General features: G+C 36.1%; 1 protein-coding gene across 3 annotated transcripts in view; it reads left to right on the top strand.

The window, feature by feature from the left end:
- SGCE (sarcoglycan epsilon) overlaps nt 1-18,280 on the top strand; it is a 67,481-nt gene that overhangs the window by 47,325 nt on the left and 1,876 nt on the right. For 2 of the 3 annotated variants that reach the window (XM_082662384.1, XM_082662383.1), the window contains 5 exons: nt 2,279-2,441; nt 4,832-5,043; nt 5,988-6,014; nt 6,743-6,931; nt 17,115-17,158. In XM_082662384.1, coding sequence (XP_082518510.1) covers nt 2,279-2,441; nt 4,832-5,043; nt 5,988-6,014; nt 6,743-6,931; nt 17,115-17,158 — 635 coding nt within the window. Of the gene's footprint in view, nt 1-2,278; nt 2,442-4,831; nt 5,044-5,987; nt 6,015-6,305; nt 6,380-6,742; nt 6,932-17,114; nt 17,159-18,280 lie in introns of those variants that run through there. The other variant, XM_082662385.1, reaches the window with a different exon arrangement.

The raw sequence follows: 18,280 nt of genomic DNA, 5'->3' as shown, positions 1-18,280 counted from the left end.
TTTTATCCTCCCAACACTCCCCTCTCACACCTGTTAACAGGCACCACCACCACAATCCCCAGCTCTAGGCAACCACAATTTATTTACTTGCTGTCTATAAATTTGCATATTCTGGACATTTTATATCAATGGAGTCGTACAATATGTGATCTTTTGTGACCAACTTCTGTCACTTAGCATATTGTTTTCAAGGTTCATCCATGTTGTTTCATGTACAGTACTTCATTCCATTTTATGGCTGGGTAAAGTATGGATATTTTACTTTGTATCCATTCATTAGTTGATGAGCATTTGGATTGTTTCCACTCTTTGACTATTAAGAAGAATGTTGCTGTGAACATTTATGTACAAGCTTTTTGGTAGGCATATATTTAAGTTTCTCTTAGGGTATATACTTAGGAGTGGAATTGCTGAGATATATGGTAACTCTGTATTTAACCTCTTGAACTGTGAGGCTGTCTTCCAAGCACTTGCATCATTTTCCATTCCCACCAGCAGAGTAGGAGAGTTCCAGTTTCTCCCCATCCTCGCTAGCACTTCCTACTGTCTGTCTTTTTCATTGTAGCCATTCTAATGGGTGTGAAGTGGTATCTCATTGTGGTTTTGATTTCTATTTTGCTGATGGCTAATGATGTTGAGCATCTTTCCACGCACTTATTGGACATTTGTATACCTTCTTTGGAGAAATATCAGTTCAGATCCTTTGTCATTCTGAAATTGGATTATTTGTCTCTTTGTTATGGAATTGTTAGAGGCTTTTGTATGTTATAGGTATAAGTCCCTTATTAGACATATGACTTGTAAAGATTTTCTTTTGTTCTGTGGGTTGCCTTTTCACTTTCTTGATGATGTCCTTTGAAGCACAAAGTTTTAAAATTTGATAGAATCCAATTTATCTATTTTTTCCTGTTATTGCTGGAACTTTTGGTGTCATATCTAAGAAACTGTTGCTTAATTCAAGGTCATTAAAATTTGTGTCTGCTTTCTTCTCAGAGTTTAATAGTTCTAGCTCTTACATTTAGTCTTTGATTTTTTTTTTGAGTAAATTTTTATATGGTGTGAGTTGGGGGTCCACCTTCTTTTTTTTGCATGTGGATATCCAGTTGTTCTGGTACCATTTGTTGTAAAGACTATTCTTTCCCCCATTGAATTGTCTTGGCACCTGTGACAAAATCAATTTACTAAAGATTTTATTTTTGGACTCTGAATTCTATTCCACTGATCTACATGCCAAGCCTTAACGATAGTACCACTATCTTCATTACTATTGCTTTATAGTAAGTTTTGAAGTTGGTAATTGTGAGTCTTCCAACTTTGTTTTTCTTTTTCAAGAATTTTGTGTGTGGGTGGGTCCCTTGAATTTCCATATGAGTTTTAAGATCATTTTGTCAATTTCTGCAAAGAAGACAGCTGGAATTTTGATGGATTTATTCCATTTTGTAAGTAGTTATAGCATTGTCAATAGGAAAAGAAATAATATTTATTTAGAGTAATTTCCTGGTTTTCCCTTTTCTTTTGGAAAAAACCTATGAAATTCCTACCCTCTTAAGCTGCTCCAAGATTATTTAAATGCTATTATCACTATCTTCACTTTTATTGTGAAACTCTTACTGGCAAATTGAATAGAGTTCTTTTCCCCTAGTTGCCAAGATACACATCAAGAAAATACATTTTGTTTGCCTAATTTGTATTTACCAAACAATAGTTGTTCTTTTATATTAGCTTCTTAAAGATTGAAGGACCTTATAATGAGGAACCTAACAGTAGGGGTCTCTGCAGTAGGAAAGCTGATGGATAAAACTCTTAGGTAGAATGGAGAAGTCTGCCTACAGCTCCACACCTCCGGGATGTAATATCACAATCTTATTAAAAATGAAATCAGATGAAGATTTATTACTGATAATTATTTTAGTGATAATATTATTTTCTAAACAATTTACTTTAAGAATATTTTTGAATGTAATCTACCAAATATTGTAATTGAAATATGATACATGATTATTTTGAATTAAATAGGGTGAAAAAATTTTTAGAAATTAACAGGGAATCAAGAGAGTGTCTCGTACACCAAAGCACCCAGTAAATATTGGTTGAATAAAGGAAAGAATGAAAAGAAGCCCCTACATGAATCACTGCTTTTAAAGCCCAGGCCCCTACCTTAGGGATGATTGTAGATAATCCCTCAATTCAAAAGGATAAATCCTGCTTTCAGGGTAGATTGTTTTTCAGTGTTTCCAATTTTCTTAAAGGATAACCTGAGTGTTTCACATTTTTGCAGCGTTTATGTCATGGTTGGTGCCGACGTTCCATTTTCTTCTTGTTTACGAGAAGTTGAAAATCCTCAGAATCAATTGAGATGCAGTCAAGAAATGGAGCCTGTAATAACGTGTGATAAAAAATTTCGTACTCAGTTTTATATCGACTGGTGCAAAATTTCGTTGGTGAGTTTTTATTTTGTTTTTGCAAATGTAATTAGAAGTGATGTGGCTGGAGATAGCATTTGACTAAAACCTGAACTGCTTTTAGGAACAAATCCTGGGTTTACTTTGTTAACTGCCGTTGACTTCCCTTGACTTTAAGGATTTGGCAAGTCCGTTGAAAGCGCATCCATTTAAGAACTAGTACCTCCACTTTTGTACTCAGTCTACTCTTGATTAGTTGTGGGGGCCAGATTAGCTTGGCAGGTGGTCCAAGTGTTCCCGCTGGACATCCAGGTGGCTGCTAAGTCCAGATAGATTTTGGAGTCAGTGTGACATGTGCAGGAAGCCTCAGACATGCTGCCACTGTCCCACTTGGGAAGGGGAGACCAGAATACAATCACAAATCTGAAATAAAGCAATATTGTGCTATGACTCAATGTCCTAGAAACGCAGATTGTAGGGAGAGACCAAGCAATAAAAGGAAAAGCAGAGGAAAGTTAGACTTTTACCCCAGCCCTGTAAATATTAAATATTTCTTTCTAAATCACTTTTTTATTAGCATGTTCAAAGACTTAGGAACATATGGGTAAGATTTCCTGTATGTGAAAGGTATATATGATATTTTATATATAAGTTATATTAAATTTTTTGATCCTCCTTTCTGGAAGATAGGAAAGTTGTTTCACTTCTTTAGCGACCTTTAGATTTAACTTCTGTCAACTCTTGATGATTGGTGGTGAGTGAATTAGGTCTAAGTTTAAAGTTGACATTTGAACAAATATCAACACATAAACACAACTGTCACTTCATGTCTTAGAGAACCAGCGGCAGGCACTTTTCCCAGATCCAGGATGGGAGAACATACTGCTCACACTGTGGCACTTAGCACCTGTGGCCCTTCGCCCCAGGCTCCTCCTTCCATGTCGCTGTGTCTTAGGAAAATAATGCTCTTTCCCTGTCTTCTCAAATCAAATAAAATTATTCAGATGCTGTGGTTTATGTGTATTATTTACAAAGCTCAATATTTCAGTCATCATGCTAACCATACAAGGGTGCTAAAGACTGAGTGGCTGCAATCATAACTTAAATAGATGCCTCTCACCAGAGCCAGTAGACAGCGGGCCCTGACAACACCATTTTATTTGTGCTTGTGCTGTACAGTGTTCATGTTTAGGAAAATTATCTGATTTCTAAAGGTTTAAAAATGACTTCTTTGAAGATTTAAATTTCTGTGGTAAGACTTCATAAGAGAAAGCTTGGGAATTTTCGATTTTTTCTTTTACTTGTATTTATTTATAGGTCACATCTTACCACAGAAGATTTCAGGAGGTTTAAATTAAAGGGTCAGACAATAAACATAATACATAAAATATAAAAGAACTGGAAAATCAGGACCTAAACTTGACCAAAACATAAGCCTAAGGTCAAGTTTGACAATAAGCCTCCTAGTGTCCCAGATTAAATGAGGAAATTCATCTGTTATTTGGTTCTCATTCTTAAAGGAGGCAGAGCATCAATTCCTTGGCAGAAGATAAAGTTTTTACTAGCACTGTATCATTAACAAAATTCTTCCAGTGGAGTTTTATGGGAGAGGATACTGAGAAATGCCACAGATAATTCTCCCCAACATTCTTTCAGGCCGCGAGCAAATGTAGTAACAAGTTTCACATGGCTATTTTTGTAGTGCCCTTCAGTAAAAACCTTAGCATAATTAAATGCAACATAGTGAAAGCAGTTCAATTACTGTGGAGGTAAATTAATATAGTCCAACTGTTGTACATTTTTTGAGCCTGGAATAGAATTTATTGAAACTGTAGCATTGGATGGGTTACCTGTTCCTTAAACTATCTTTCCTAAAAACTACTTCTGTCAGCTGGATGGCAGAAAGATCAAGGTTGTAGTCACGTAGAAATTGTCTCTCTCTCTCTTTTTTTTTTCTCTATTACTAACCTTAGAAACCATACTCACATACTGTGAGTATGAACTGGCTGTGAAGTCAGCCAGTTCACAGTTTGTAACATCTGCACTAGAGATTTGTCACTAGGAAACAAGAAATATACAGAGTGGTGTGAAGGACTTCTGCTTTGGAGGAAGTAAACTGAAAAAGAACAACTGTACACACACACACCTACACATGCACACGTATTTGTTATATTTGTATACGTTTATGTATGTATATATGTTGTGGGAAGGACCTAGAAAGTAGGCCAATATACACCCTTTAATTTATTACTTTTATGCATTACTTCTTCCTAGTTTCCATAAATAATTACAAGTTCAAGGTGATAAAGTAATTGGAAAAGATTGCTTTTTAGAAATTAGTCAAAGACTGTCTTGATATGTCTAGATCTTAAACTCTCATAATGTTTGCAACTATTAATTTGATGTGTAATTGTCTTCTTTTGTGTCAGGTTGATAAAACAAAGCAAGTGTCCACCTATCACGAAGTGATTCGTGGAGAAGGGATTTTACCTGATGGTGGAGAATACAAACCCCCTTCCGATTCTTTGAAAAGCAGAGACTATTACACGGATTTCCTAATTACACTGGCTGTGCCCTCGGCAGTAGCATTGGTCCTTTTTCTAATACTTGCTTATATCATGTGCTGCCGACGGGAAGGAGTGTGAGTACTTTAAATCACTAATAAAAAATTATAGAGCTACTAAGATAACATATAAGATTCCATTAAAAGCCAAGTTTCATTTAGTGCATAAAACACTTTATAAATGAATTGAAATTGTGTTCAAGTCAAACTACAGTACTTTATTCCTTTAAAATGAAGTAAAATAGTTTTGAGTCTAGTAAATTAAATTAGAGGTTATAATTACTTTATTCAAAAATTATTAAGGCTAGATGTAAATTCTTGCAGGCAAAACAGTCCCAAGAATAACTGAGGCTAGATATTTTGGTTATACAAGCCATCCTGTGTAAGCAGAGACTGCGGAATCTATTGACATGGTAATTGCACTTTAAATAAATAAATTGTCTCAGTCAGTTTGATCAGAAATGATGGTCAGAATTTTTCTTGAAATTGTTCTGCTATCAAACAGGGCGATACCACCTAAATATTTAAAGGTATATATATAGATATATAAAAACTTAGGAGTAAATTAATGAAAATAAGATGATAATTTGAGTAATGAGTCTTCACTTCATGAATAGGTAGTACTTTCTGGACATCTATGTCAATTAAAATAATCTCCCGAGATTATCTGGAAGTCAGGGTAACAAAACAAAGGATAAAAAATTAATAAAGCAGCAAGTAACAAGTTCTTCCATTTTTACATGTAGCCTGATTTCATCATGTCATGGAACTTATTTCCAAGAGCTTGATTCTTAATCTCCATTTTTTTTTTCATTTTTTCCTGTGCGTTTCTCACCAGTATTCCATCTCTGTATGTGTACTCATCCAAGTAACGTCATAAACCTGGTGGCAAATGCTGCCTGGTTGCGTTTAATAGTAACAGTGTCAGCATTTCCACCTCGTGCAAGATCCATGAGCATATAGTCTTAATGTTCCAAATATCAATGCTATTATTTAATTCATAAATTTTGTTTTGTTTCTAGGGAAAAGAGAAACATGCAAACACCAGAGTAAGTGTCTTCTTCCTGTTATTTTCTTTTTCATTTCTCAGTTGCTTCTCATGCTCCATACATGTGTGTCATGCTTTTTTTTTTCCCCATTCATCATCTTTCATAGTTTATTTCATAAATGTGAAAGCTGCTTTCTAAATAGAGATATTTAGGAGGGGTGAGACTAAAAATAAAAAGTGTGTGAAAACTAAGATTATATAGATAAAAATTAAAACTAAAATATTTCAGATTCAGCATATTAACTTGCCATTTATATTATGTGATTTCCCAATCTGCATTTCTATAAACCAGAGAACAGATGAAAAGACCTTTCATACACGTTTTCCTGAATCTACAGTAATAACCTACCATAAAATGAAACTTCTGTGAGTATTTATAAATGCCCCATCAGAAGCAACAATATAAAAGCTATGGTAGTTTTATCTTAATCGTAGAAATTAAATAGAATAGTAGTGTGCTACCTAGGGCTGTAATAGTAACGCAGTGCTTTATAGCTTACTTTAATGAGAGATGCATTTATTTAAAAATTAGTTTCTAATTTTCAGTTTTGTTATGTTAAAAGTATATGAAATGTATCTTTTTCTGAAATAACTTGTAGCATGCCCAGAGTTAAATGATGTCTTCTTATTTTAAAAAGAAAAAATGATTTTGTAACTTTTTCAAACTGATGACCTGTGGGGCTAATATGTGATTTTAAATATATGTGGTTTTATTTCTTTTTGACCTAGCATCCAACTGGTCCATCATAGTGCTATTCAGAAATCTACCAAAGAACTTCGTGACATGTCCAAGAATAGAGAGATAGCATGGCCCCTGTCAACACTTCCTGTGTTTCACCCTGTGACTGGGGAAATCGTACCTCCTCTACACGCAGACAATTATGAGAGCACTAATATGCCATTGATGCAAACACAGCAGTAAGTATCCACTTGGAACCGTAATTATTGTTATTTAAAATTTTTTTTTATTTATTTATTTTTGGCTGCGTTGGGTCTTCGTTGCTGCGCGTGGCATTTCTCTAGTTGTGGCAAGCTGGGGCTACTCTTCATTATGGTGTGCAGGCTTATCGCGGTGGCTTCTCTTGTTGCGGAGCATGGGCTCTAGGCATGCGGGCTTCAGTAGTTGTGGCACGTGGGCTCAGTAGTTGTGGCTCGCGGGCTCTAGAACACAGGCTCACTAGTTGTGGTGCATGGGCTTAGTTGCTCCGCGGCATGTGGGATCTTCCCGGACCAGGGCTCGAACCCGTGTCCCCTGCATTGGCACGCGGATTCTTGACCACTGCACCACCAGGGAAGCCCCTGGAACCGTAATTATTAATGCATGAATATATCTACTTAATGTCTTTCAAGACCAGACGTCTTCATTGTTGTTGCATTTATTTGTTTATAACTGGAGGAGAAAATAGCAAAATACTGATAGTGTAGATCCCAACCCCATGGTGCTAACCCAAATAAATAGAATTACCTTCAGGAAATGCTTTTTTTCCTTCACTAATCCAAACAAGATGACATTCCTCTTAATATTTAAGAAACTGGCACTGCTAATAAACTAACATATGCTTGCTCAAAGATGAGTTAATTGTGAAAAGAGAGGCATGTCCTAAAGCATAGCAAATGGATTACTTTTTAGAACTATTAGAATTGTTTGGTTCTGTTAACCTATTGTTTTTAATGTTATTACCACAGATCTATTTAATCTAAATTTTTTGCCTCAGGGTTTTCAGCGTTTTTTTTGTTTGTTTTTTGTCATTTGCTTATATATCAAAATGATATATTTTGGCTCAAAACACAATTTATTAGTACAGACCTTCTCTGTAGTGCTAGAAGGACTATGGTTAGGAAGCCTGGGAAGAGGCCTTTGTAAGGGATAGGTGTGGAGGAGATTGGTTGAGGAGACTGGCCAGTTGCTCTTGAGAACCCATGTTATATGTCTAGAAGCTCGGTTTTGGTATAAGGGAATTGTAGGTAAAAGTGTCATTTATTTCTAAGAACATGGCTGTTCTTTTCTTTTTTAACCATATGTTAAAATGCGTTAAATTCAGTTTCCCCAAGGAAGTCACGGTTTGCTTTTGAGATCCTCCTTTTCAGTTTACTTTTGTAAATACAATGGATATACAAAAAAATCTGGCCCTCTCACCCCAACACACACACACACACACAAACGTTAGGATATGATATAAAAGTAACCTCTTACTGATTAAAGATTTATTTGGGAACCATATTGGGTGTATTTTTCCATTGCAAATGCTTATTTTGCAACCGTGTAAAGAGCATGTGGTAATTTGAAGATTAAACAGTAATTAATATGAGTATTATAGACAGTCAGACTATAAGTTTGTCCAAAATAGTTTGGCAATCTAAAAATATTGTGAAAGCGCGCCCAGCTAGCTAACTTGGTAGAGAATGAGACTCTTAAAAGTATTATGAATATTTCCCTGAAGTCCTCTGACAACACGTACTTACTGTTGGACAGACCAAGGTATGTGTTTGTGTGCATGTATGTGTGTGTGTGTTTGTGTGTAATTGATTCAAGTTCCATTAGCAGTAGGGAAAATTGCATACATTTAAAATTTTGAGTTTTGGAAACAATATTCTATCAGGGATGTAGATATTAAAGTCTCACAAAATTGAGTTGTACTGAATGGAACTGATGGATTTCTATGTCCTCTGATGGTTAGAGGGTCATCATGAAACCTACTTTACCAGGATTATTAGACACTGATGAGAAAAATTAGGAAAATTTCAAGAATATTGTAATAGTTCACAATTTAGCAATCTCTCCTGTCTTTTTTTAGATGAAAATTATGAGCAGCCTTATCATTCATTTTCAAAATGAAAATAATTAAAGAATTCTTTAAGGCTTCCATTTCTTATGTTCTTTACCCAAGAATGCTAGTGAAATGTCGATATTTATTCTTCAAAGGTTGATATATATTTTCAAACATGAAATGGTCAAATACATTTGAGAAACAGGGTATTTTGTTTTTTGTGTTTAAACTACAAGAGTTCTCAGAGCCTTTAGTGTGTTGATAATGCTTTGTGAAAAGCACAGAAAAGATCGGAAGAGGTAACTCTATTTAAAGAACACAGTTTGGGAAATCTTCTATTGACAAAATAACAATGCTATCAAATTTTAGAGGAGAGAAATATTCATTATAATGAATAGGGGAACTTGAATATGTTTTTAAGTCGGTAAAAATTTAAGGGAGGAAAAAAAGCCTGGGTCACTTTTTAGATACGCTTTCTGACCATATTTGTTGGAAATAAGGATAACTCTTTAAATTTTATTTTGATTCTATGTTCCTAGGACTTTGCAATTTTGCTACTAATATACAAGCAAAAGAAAACTTCCTACCTAGTTTATAACTAAATGCATCTTCCTGGTCCTTCCATAACCCCATCAAGACTGTCCTTATGTTGATCAGATCTCTCTGTTTGCAAATGCCATAGGTTATTTTATTGAACTTGCAACAATTTGACCATACATGTATTTTTAAGTCCAGAAAACCTTTATATTATTCAGATTTCTGCTAATGGAAAAAGTCCAGTACATAGATAATTGATGATGTTCACAATGATTATTCTGAGGCACTGCAAGATCATCAAGTGTGTCTGACTCATCAGAGGAAAATTAAATTACATTCAATATAGTTTCAGTGTTGAGTTTATATTATCTTTCTTTTATTCTTGGAAATGGATAATATGTGCACGGTCTCTATGGTAACTCCCTATAAGCCAGAATATGTGATTAACCTCATTTTCCAACCATGCCAGATAATAGAGAATTTATTGTTTCAGATTCATCACAACTGTCCTTTACGCAAATTCAGCTTTTACTCCTTCCCTGTTTTCGAAGGTTTATTTTAGCCCAAGTACACACATACATAAATATTTTGGTCATTTGGATCGAACTGAATTCTCAATGTTAAAATGAGATATTCGATGAGGTATCACAATACTTGATAACCAGGTATATCCTTGGATAATGCTGCCTGTTATTTATTAATTAACCCTCTCTAAAAGGGCATGCATCTTCACATATTCATACTAACTGTACTGAATTTATCATTCATAAATAATGTGGCTAGCTACATTATTTTGTGTTTATTCTTCAGACTTGACAGCAGAAATATTCAGGCATAATAGGGCTGAAAGTTTATGTAGGCTTCTAAGTAAGACTCAAGAACATTCAAAGCTTTCCTTCAGAGCTGCATAGAAACTTGTTTGGGTCTTTTAAACAAGTCAGTCCACGAGGTATAGCGAACCTCGTAACAGCGAGGTCTATAGAACTCGTAGCAGTTGTGTAACGGGAGGCTGCCACAGTTATTTATCAATTACACAGTAATCTTTTCTTTTTGGTAGAATGCTTCATAGGACTCCAGACTGGCACCTTAAATTAGACAGTAAAAAAATGTTTAATCATTTGCAGATGATAAAATCGAGATATGGATAAGAGACCTAAATTAGGTCAAAACTGAGATTAGGTTATTTACCAATCTTGATATCAAGTCAGGGATAGATAATGTGGTCATTGACCTCGAAGGATTTCTGATTCAGGTTATGGGCAAGGTGATTGAACAGATAGTGGAAAGGGAAACTGGAGCAGGCCCAGGAGACGGGACACCTGCTAGAAAGGGGGGATTTCATTTTGTACAGTGTTCCTTCTACTTTTCAGATCAGAGAGACAATATAGACAGACTTTTAAAATTATCACATAATATAAAAATATAAGGCAAATTAATTTTGATCTTTGCTAACATATTTATTGTTTCATAAACTTTTTTTAATAAATTTATTTATTTTTAATTTTGGCTGTGTTGGGTCTTCGTTGCTGTGTGTGGGCTTTCTCTAGTTGCAGCAAGCGGGGACTGCTCTTCGTTGTGGTGCACGGGCTTCTCATTGCAATGGCTTCTCGTTGTGGAGCATGGGCTCTAGGCACGTGGGCTTCAGTAGTTGTGGAACATGGGTTCAGTAGTTGTGGCTGTGGGCTCTAGAGCGCAGGCTCAGTAGTTGTGGCGCACGGGCTTAGTTGCTCCGCGGCATGTAGGATCTTCCCGGACCAGGGCTCGAACCCGTGTCCCCTGCATTGGCAGGAGGATTCTTAACCACTGCGCCACCAGGGAAGCCCTCATAAACTTTTTAATTTTGGAATGATTTTCAAGCTACAGAAAAGTTACAAAGATAATACAGGGTTCCCAGAGATTCCCCCACCCCATTTCTCCCATCGTTAACATCGTACAGTCCCTCAGTTTGTCACAACTAAGAAACCAACATTGGTGCTTTACTATCAACCAGACTTCAGATTTTTTTTTTTTTTTCAGATTTCACTAGTTTTCCCCCCAATGTGCTTCTTCTGCTCCAAGATTCTGTCTAGGACACAATAATTGGCATAACTCTTTAGTCTCTTCTGCTCTAGGCAGTTTCTTAGACCGTCCTTGCTTCCCACGACCTTGACAGTCTTGAGGAGCACTAGCCGTGTCTTCTGTAGAGTGTCCCCCATCCCACAGTATAGTCAGGCTGCCTGCATCTGTACTTAATCTGTTATCTTTGTAGCTCAGTGAATACGTGTTACCATTAATAGGAAGAAGAATTTTTGCCTCTATAGGCAGTCCCCTGACTTATTACAATTCATTGCTAGAAATCACATTCTAAAGTAATTCTTAAAAGTAAATTTGCCTCGCCCGAAGAATCATTGTTGTGATTAGAGGTTACGTTTTTGACCAAAGATGTAACATCAAAAATATAATACAGATTTGACTGATGTACTTCAAAGATAAGCTTTTGTAATGATTTAAATTAAGAAAGTCAAATTCCAAGGCATAGAATTTTAGGTCCTAAAAGGAATGTTGAGAGATAGTAGTCTAGCCTGGTTATTCCCAAACCAAGGTGCACGTTACACTCCCCTGTGAGGCTTTTGCAATACGGATCCCAGGGCCCTACTTCTGGGAGTTTGGAAGCTGGTGGACGTATGCATTATGGTGGAGCAGGAAAAAAACATTGGGAATCCCAGCTTTAAATACTTAAAGAACCTACGTTTTAGGATTCATTATTTCTAGTATTTCTGTTGTGGAGGGAGTGGGGGGGAAGTTTTAAAGGGGGAACAGTTTCTCCTAATTCCCCCTGAGGGGTCTGTGCAAAAGAAAATGTGAAAGGGGACAGTCCAGAGTGTTGGGCTTTGTGCCTCTAGATTTTCACACTTCCTTAAACTGCCGAGGAGGATGGTGTGGAGAAGTGAGAGATTAGTGCTGATTAGAAAATGATATCCGAATGGCACAGAGAAATGGTAAACCTTGAAAAGATAAAAACCACCTGGAAACTGTGCTCATTTTGCGATTTCATGTGAAGTATTGACTGGAGGATCCCAAATATTCAATTTTCTAAAAAATAATTTATTCTTTAATTTGTAGTGTATTATGTGGTCTTTTAGGGGGTAGATCTGCCTCTTCATTATTCTTTTTTTAATCCCAACATCAGTATCAATCGATTTTTCCTGAGTGGGAGGCCTCGTCAATGAGGAATTTATATAAGGAATAATAGGGGCAAGTACCCAAACATTTTCTAGGAAGATTTTAATTGGCTATACAAAAATTTTCCTTGTTCATTATACTAAACATAACACTTAATCCAGGGTGATTGGGTCTCCCTCAAGACAGGAAGTAGGTTGTGTTTAATCTTTTGCAAATTAACAAGTATAAAAGTAGAGTTAAGTCTTCTAATTATAGATATTTAGTAACTAATCATTTTAGCTTTTATCTAAAGTATTTTTCCATTTGTCTTCCCTTGGGTAATAGTGAGAACCAGCTTCATGGTAAAATTCCATAAATAAAAAACTAGGTTTCAATGAAAGTTAATATCAGTTGAAGAGACTGTTTCGGGGGATCAAGATAATGATTTCCTGTTGACAAGAAGTGTCGAGCAGCCAAGGATGTTTCAGAGCCATTGACTTTTTAAAAAAATTCAGCGAGTATATGCTAAAAGTGACAGATATAGTATCTCTCTGACGGACTTTGGTTCTAGAGATTTGGACTTCTTCAGTTTAAAGCTGTGGTAGGCTTGCTTTCAGCTTTATAAAAGTAGGGAAAAGAACCTAAAATAAATGAATTTCTTCTTTCTTCTTTATATTCCACATATATTCTACATTGATTTTAATTAAAATTAGATCTTGAAATTTAAAATTGTGGTGATGTTTCCAATTTCTTTGTGTCCTTCCTTCCTTCTTTGAGCAAAATAATGGCCTGGTTCCTTAGTAAAAGTAGTCATAGGGTCCACATCAGCATTTTTGTAGAAAAAATTTTGTAGAAAATTCAAGGTTTGGGTAATGTCAATTTTGCTGATAATTGAGAAGTTCCAAAAAGATATTACTATTTCTTATTTTTAAATGAATACATACTAATTCAAAAGAAGTGTTTTGTGTTCCACGTAACTAAACTAATGTCATTTGTTTTCAACTCTGGCATGGATTCTGTGGCTATATACAAATCCCTCAGCCTTTCTTTGCTTTTGAGTCTTCAAGCAAGTAGGAACATAATGAGTTGATAATCATCAACCTTACTCATAGAATTACTCTACAGGATATCCAAGAATGTCAAATTACTTTAAAATGGTTGCACAAATAATAAATAATTGTGTACTCCCCCAAATCACTTATTTATTAATTTGCAAGTTATTACCTTTGCTTTCTTAAAGGATAGAGTTTGTGCAATAGCCAATTTACATAATTTTCTATTTAAATGCCTGTCGTTAATGGTAGTAAAAATAGAAAAAAATTAATGCTAATAATTAGAGAATTACAGTTTTTGTAAATCTTTTTTCTACATAATTCAGTTTACGCAAAATAATCTTTCCACCAGTCCACTAATAGCTTAATTATTCTAAATAGTTTGATGACTTTATAAAGGTCCTTTCTTTGAAGGATTATAGGACTTCTGTTTGAAGTCAACCCCGACTTTTCCTGTCTAATTGCCTTTAGCAGCCTGCTTTCACCAAAGATAGAAGCGTTTCCATTTTCTTACTGCATTCTCTGCTCAACTATAGCAAAGTCAGTTGTGGGCATTTTTCTAATATGCCTGAAACAGCGCTCTTATGAGTTACCTCCCTTCAATCTTTAAATGGAATACATACTTCAAATATGCCCATCATAGGTATATTAACACTCACAGGCTTACCTGTAGCCACAAGTTTGGTCAACCGCAAAATCAGTCATGTGTGCGCACCTTGGAGACTCTGGGGATGTGGAATCTCCACGTATTTTTTTGTTGAGCACCTTGTTGCACCCACTGTACTTGTATGTAACTCATCTGAGTTTCAGTTGAAGTTGTGAGGAGCACATGTACATTGTTCAAACTTAACAAACTTAATTGGGACTCTCACTGCAGATACTTTTAAATCCCTAAACCAGTGTAATACACACAGTTGCTCATACTTCTCCTCCAGATTTCTTACTCATTTGTGTAGCACTTTCTGAACTAACCATTTCTCTTCAAACCTAACCAAGGCCATTGCTGTTTAGAAAGTTGTAGCAAAAGAGGAAAAAAAAACCCCGAAGGCTAGAGAAGAAATGACAGGGTGTAGATTGACTTTGATCCGTGGTTTTAAAACTGTGTTCCACAGAAGGGTCAGGTGGGTTGGCCAGTGAGAGAGTGGGGCCAGCTGCTTCATTCACAGATTGATTTTGAAGTTGGTTATCCTGATCTAGGGCTTTTGAAAGGCTTTCTTTGTCCTCTTTGGTATCTTTATTTTGTCAAAATGTATTGATTTAATCCGTTAATAGGCCAGGTAGAGCTAGAGATGATAGGAAATGAGGACGTGTGTGTGTGTGTGTGTGTGTGTGTGTGTGTGTGTGTGCATGCGTGTGCACGCAAGGTGTGCCGTATTCATTTCTAAAAGTAGTTGTACCTGAGAAGTTAAAAGAAAACTCATATCCCCCTCCCAAATGTCCATGAAATTGCATTTTGACTTTGGTAGTAAAGATGTTTGTTTACCCGTCTTTAAATCTGTAACTTAATTTCCTTTCTGTGGCTTGTAAATTAATCTTTTTACTTTCGTGATCAAAAGCACTATAAATACATTGTGTGAAATACTGAAAGAATAAACAAACCAAGGAAAATACTCTCGGAGACCACACAAGGATAAGTAGGGCTGATAGGGAATAGCAAAAAAAGAATGTAATTATTGAGATGAATTATTAAGTAACTTCCTCAAATTGAATTAGAATTGACTTTATTTCCTTAACCATATATTTTAAAAGGAACTGAAACTTTAAAAAAATTCACTTGAAGTCATTAACATTCCTATGGATTAGTTTAAGTTTGAACAGTATTTAGTATGTACTGTTTTCGAGTTTAGATCACTGTATTTGGAGCATAATATTTGCCTGGCTGAAATGATTCAGATCAACGCTTTTCAAACTTTGTTTCTTGGAGGTTTCTTACCAATGCCTTAGGGTCCAGCATGTGAGGCAAAGGAAACAAAGCAGGCGGGATTCCTGGCTCCCTTGTTTCAACCCGGGCAACCTCACATTTATCTCTTTTGTACATCAAGAGTTCTGCTTAGGATTTCAATTAAAAGGAATTCCATTGCTGAAGAGAAACAAAAAACCTTGAAAATCCCTGGCTTGGATCAAGCCCTACTCTGTTGCAAGGGGCTGACTCCTAGAACTTCTTCCACACAGAATCTAAATTGTACATTTTTGTAAACTAATTTTCATATCAAAATCTGAAAATGCATGGGTGAATATGAGTGTTGATAAACATGTGTATTATGTGAATCTTTGTAAGTATCTTCATTTTTGCATGTATTCATCCAAACATAATTTATTGCATGCTTACTGCTAGGGATACTAAACAAAATAGGAACGTTCTTACTGTTAAGGCACTTTGGGGCAGTTAAACATTATGTGAGGAGAAATACAATGACCGCTTGTGTATGGAAGCCTGCTCAGTGGTAACCTAGTTGGGGGAAGGGGTGCTTAGAGAGTGAGGGGGCATAGATGAGGTAGTACTTGAGATGTTACTTTTTAAATTAAAAATAATAAGTTAAATATTTTAATTAACGTTCCTGTGGGATATTTTTAAATTATAGGAGTAATATGAGTCCACTGTAACAAATTTTGGGTTGAGTTTGGAAGGATAAATGGGAGCTGGCTGGGGGCAAGAGATGATAGTGGCCATGGTGGCGGTGATTCTGTTTCAGGAAGTTCAGGGAGGGCTCCACGTAGGAACCAGATACATTGATGGCCTTCCAGATCACACTAAGAAACTTGAAACTTAATTTGCAGTAGGTATAAGGAAATAATGAAATGTGTTCATTTGAATGACATAATCAGATTTGTGTCTCAGAAGATCATCTGACAGCAATGTGCACAGTGGATTATAAGGGAGCAAGAATGGGAATGAGGAGATAATTCAGATCAGTTGCCGAGATCCAAATGAGAAATGATGATGGCTTCAACCAAGGTAGCAGTGGAGATGGGGAAGACGCAAACAGAGTCAAAGGAGATTGAGGAGAATCATGAAGGGTTCCCAAGGGATTCATTGTAGAAACTGAACGAGAGGGAAGAGTCAATGATGACTTCCATATTTTGACTGGTGCAGTTGGGTGGATAGCCAGTGTCATTCCCTGGGATTTGGATGGAGGAGCACAGGTTTGGCACAGTGAATGAAGATGGTAATATATGTTGTTCTGTGAGTGTGTATATGTGTTCTAGACCTGGATCTGAAAGTGTACAGGTTACAGACACAAGCCCTGGAGTCCTATGTTCTCATCTTTATCCACCACTTCCTGGCTACGTAGCCTTGGACTTCCAAGCCTATTTCCTCATCTGTAAATTGAGAAAAATAATACCTCCTATGTTGTTGTGAGGTAGAGTATAAGATGTAGTAGAAACTCCATGAACATTATCACATATTGTTATTATTCATCTTCCTCAGACCTCAGTTTCCTCATCCATAAACTTATGAGAGGTGGGGGGCTGTGTTTGTGCTGGATTAGATGATTTCTGGGGTCTTTCCAGCTATAAAGCTTTTCATGCTAATGTGTCTGCTCTCTGTTAACATGTGTGTGGACAAATACAGTTTTACTAAAAGATGTTAATCATTTCTAGGAACTTGCCACATCAGACTCAGATTCCCCAACAGCAGACTACAGGTGAGTACGAAAAGTAATAAGTTCATGTTTATGAACGAAGCTGATAGATCAAAAGATAACTATACGACTAGATAATTTATGAAGCTTTAGCTTCACCAAGTGAGGCCAAACAGTTGTGTCATTCCTTAATCAGAGTTAGAACCTCTGAATAATAGCTTAGATCATTGCGTAGATTGGCATACGAGTGATAAACACAGGGTAAATGATCTTACAGCAGAAGCATCCATGGAGGTCCTGTCTAATTAAGGAAGACTGAATAAAATCCCCTTCCTTCAGTGAAGCTCCCTATTCTTCCCCTTGGTATGAAAAATTCTTAGCTTGGATGCTTCCAGGATTTGTCTCAGTAAGTGAGCAGCTTGAAACTGACTCTTACAAAAGGAAACCATTGTGACTAATCACTGAGGCTTCAGGGGGATAAATGAGAAATGGTTGGTCTGGCTTTAATGCCGTTTAAAAAGCTCTTATAACATGACCAGTGACAACAAGATGGCGGGCAATTCTCCCTGGACTATTCTATTTCCCTAAGACTTGCTTTCTTTAAGTTTATTTCTTTCCAGTGTCCCTAAAAAATTTCCACAGCCAATTATTTCATTCATCTCTGTACCAAGTAGATAACTTATTCATGATTGTTTTCTAATTAGTGGTTGATTCCTAGTTCTAATTGCTGAGCAACCAGTAATGCCTTTGTAGCTCTTTTGGAAAAGCCAGAGAAGTTTTAAAAATGTAAGTTGGATGTGGAGTTCTGAGTATGAATAGTGGTATTGTGGTAGGGAAGCTATTAAGTAAGTCTCATAAAAACTTTAGGCACATATAGAAAATTATTGCTTGTTTTCATTCAAAAAATTATCTTCTCTATTACTGCTTTCGGGAATTTAAGGAGATTTTCGTTTGACAACTTTTCAAAGATTTGAGGCAAGTATAATGAAGTTGTTCATCCGATTTTAATTATGAAATAACGTTTATAAGAATTTCCTCCACAATTCTGATTGATTGTTTTAATTAAATGCTAACATGTTTCAACAAGACTGTTCAGTATATTAATGCAGTGGTGCTACTGTGTGAGCATTCAGGAGACTAATGAAGGAACAAACTGCTGTAATTGTGTGTTGTCTAAAGAGAAAA

The sequence above is a fragment of the Grampus griseus genome (assembly GCF_964374135.1).
Source record: "Grampus griseus genome assembly, chromosome: 9".
NCBI lineage: Eukaryota > Metazoa > Chordata > Mammalia > Artiodactyla > Delphinidae > Grampus > Grampus griseus.
The sequence above is the reverse complement of the archived record's forward strand: the minus strand, read 5'-3'. Positions and strand labels throughout refer to the sequence as shown.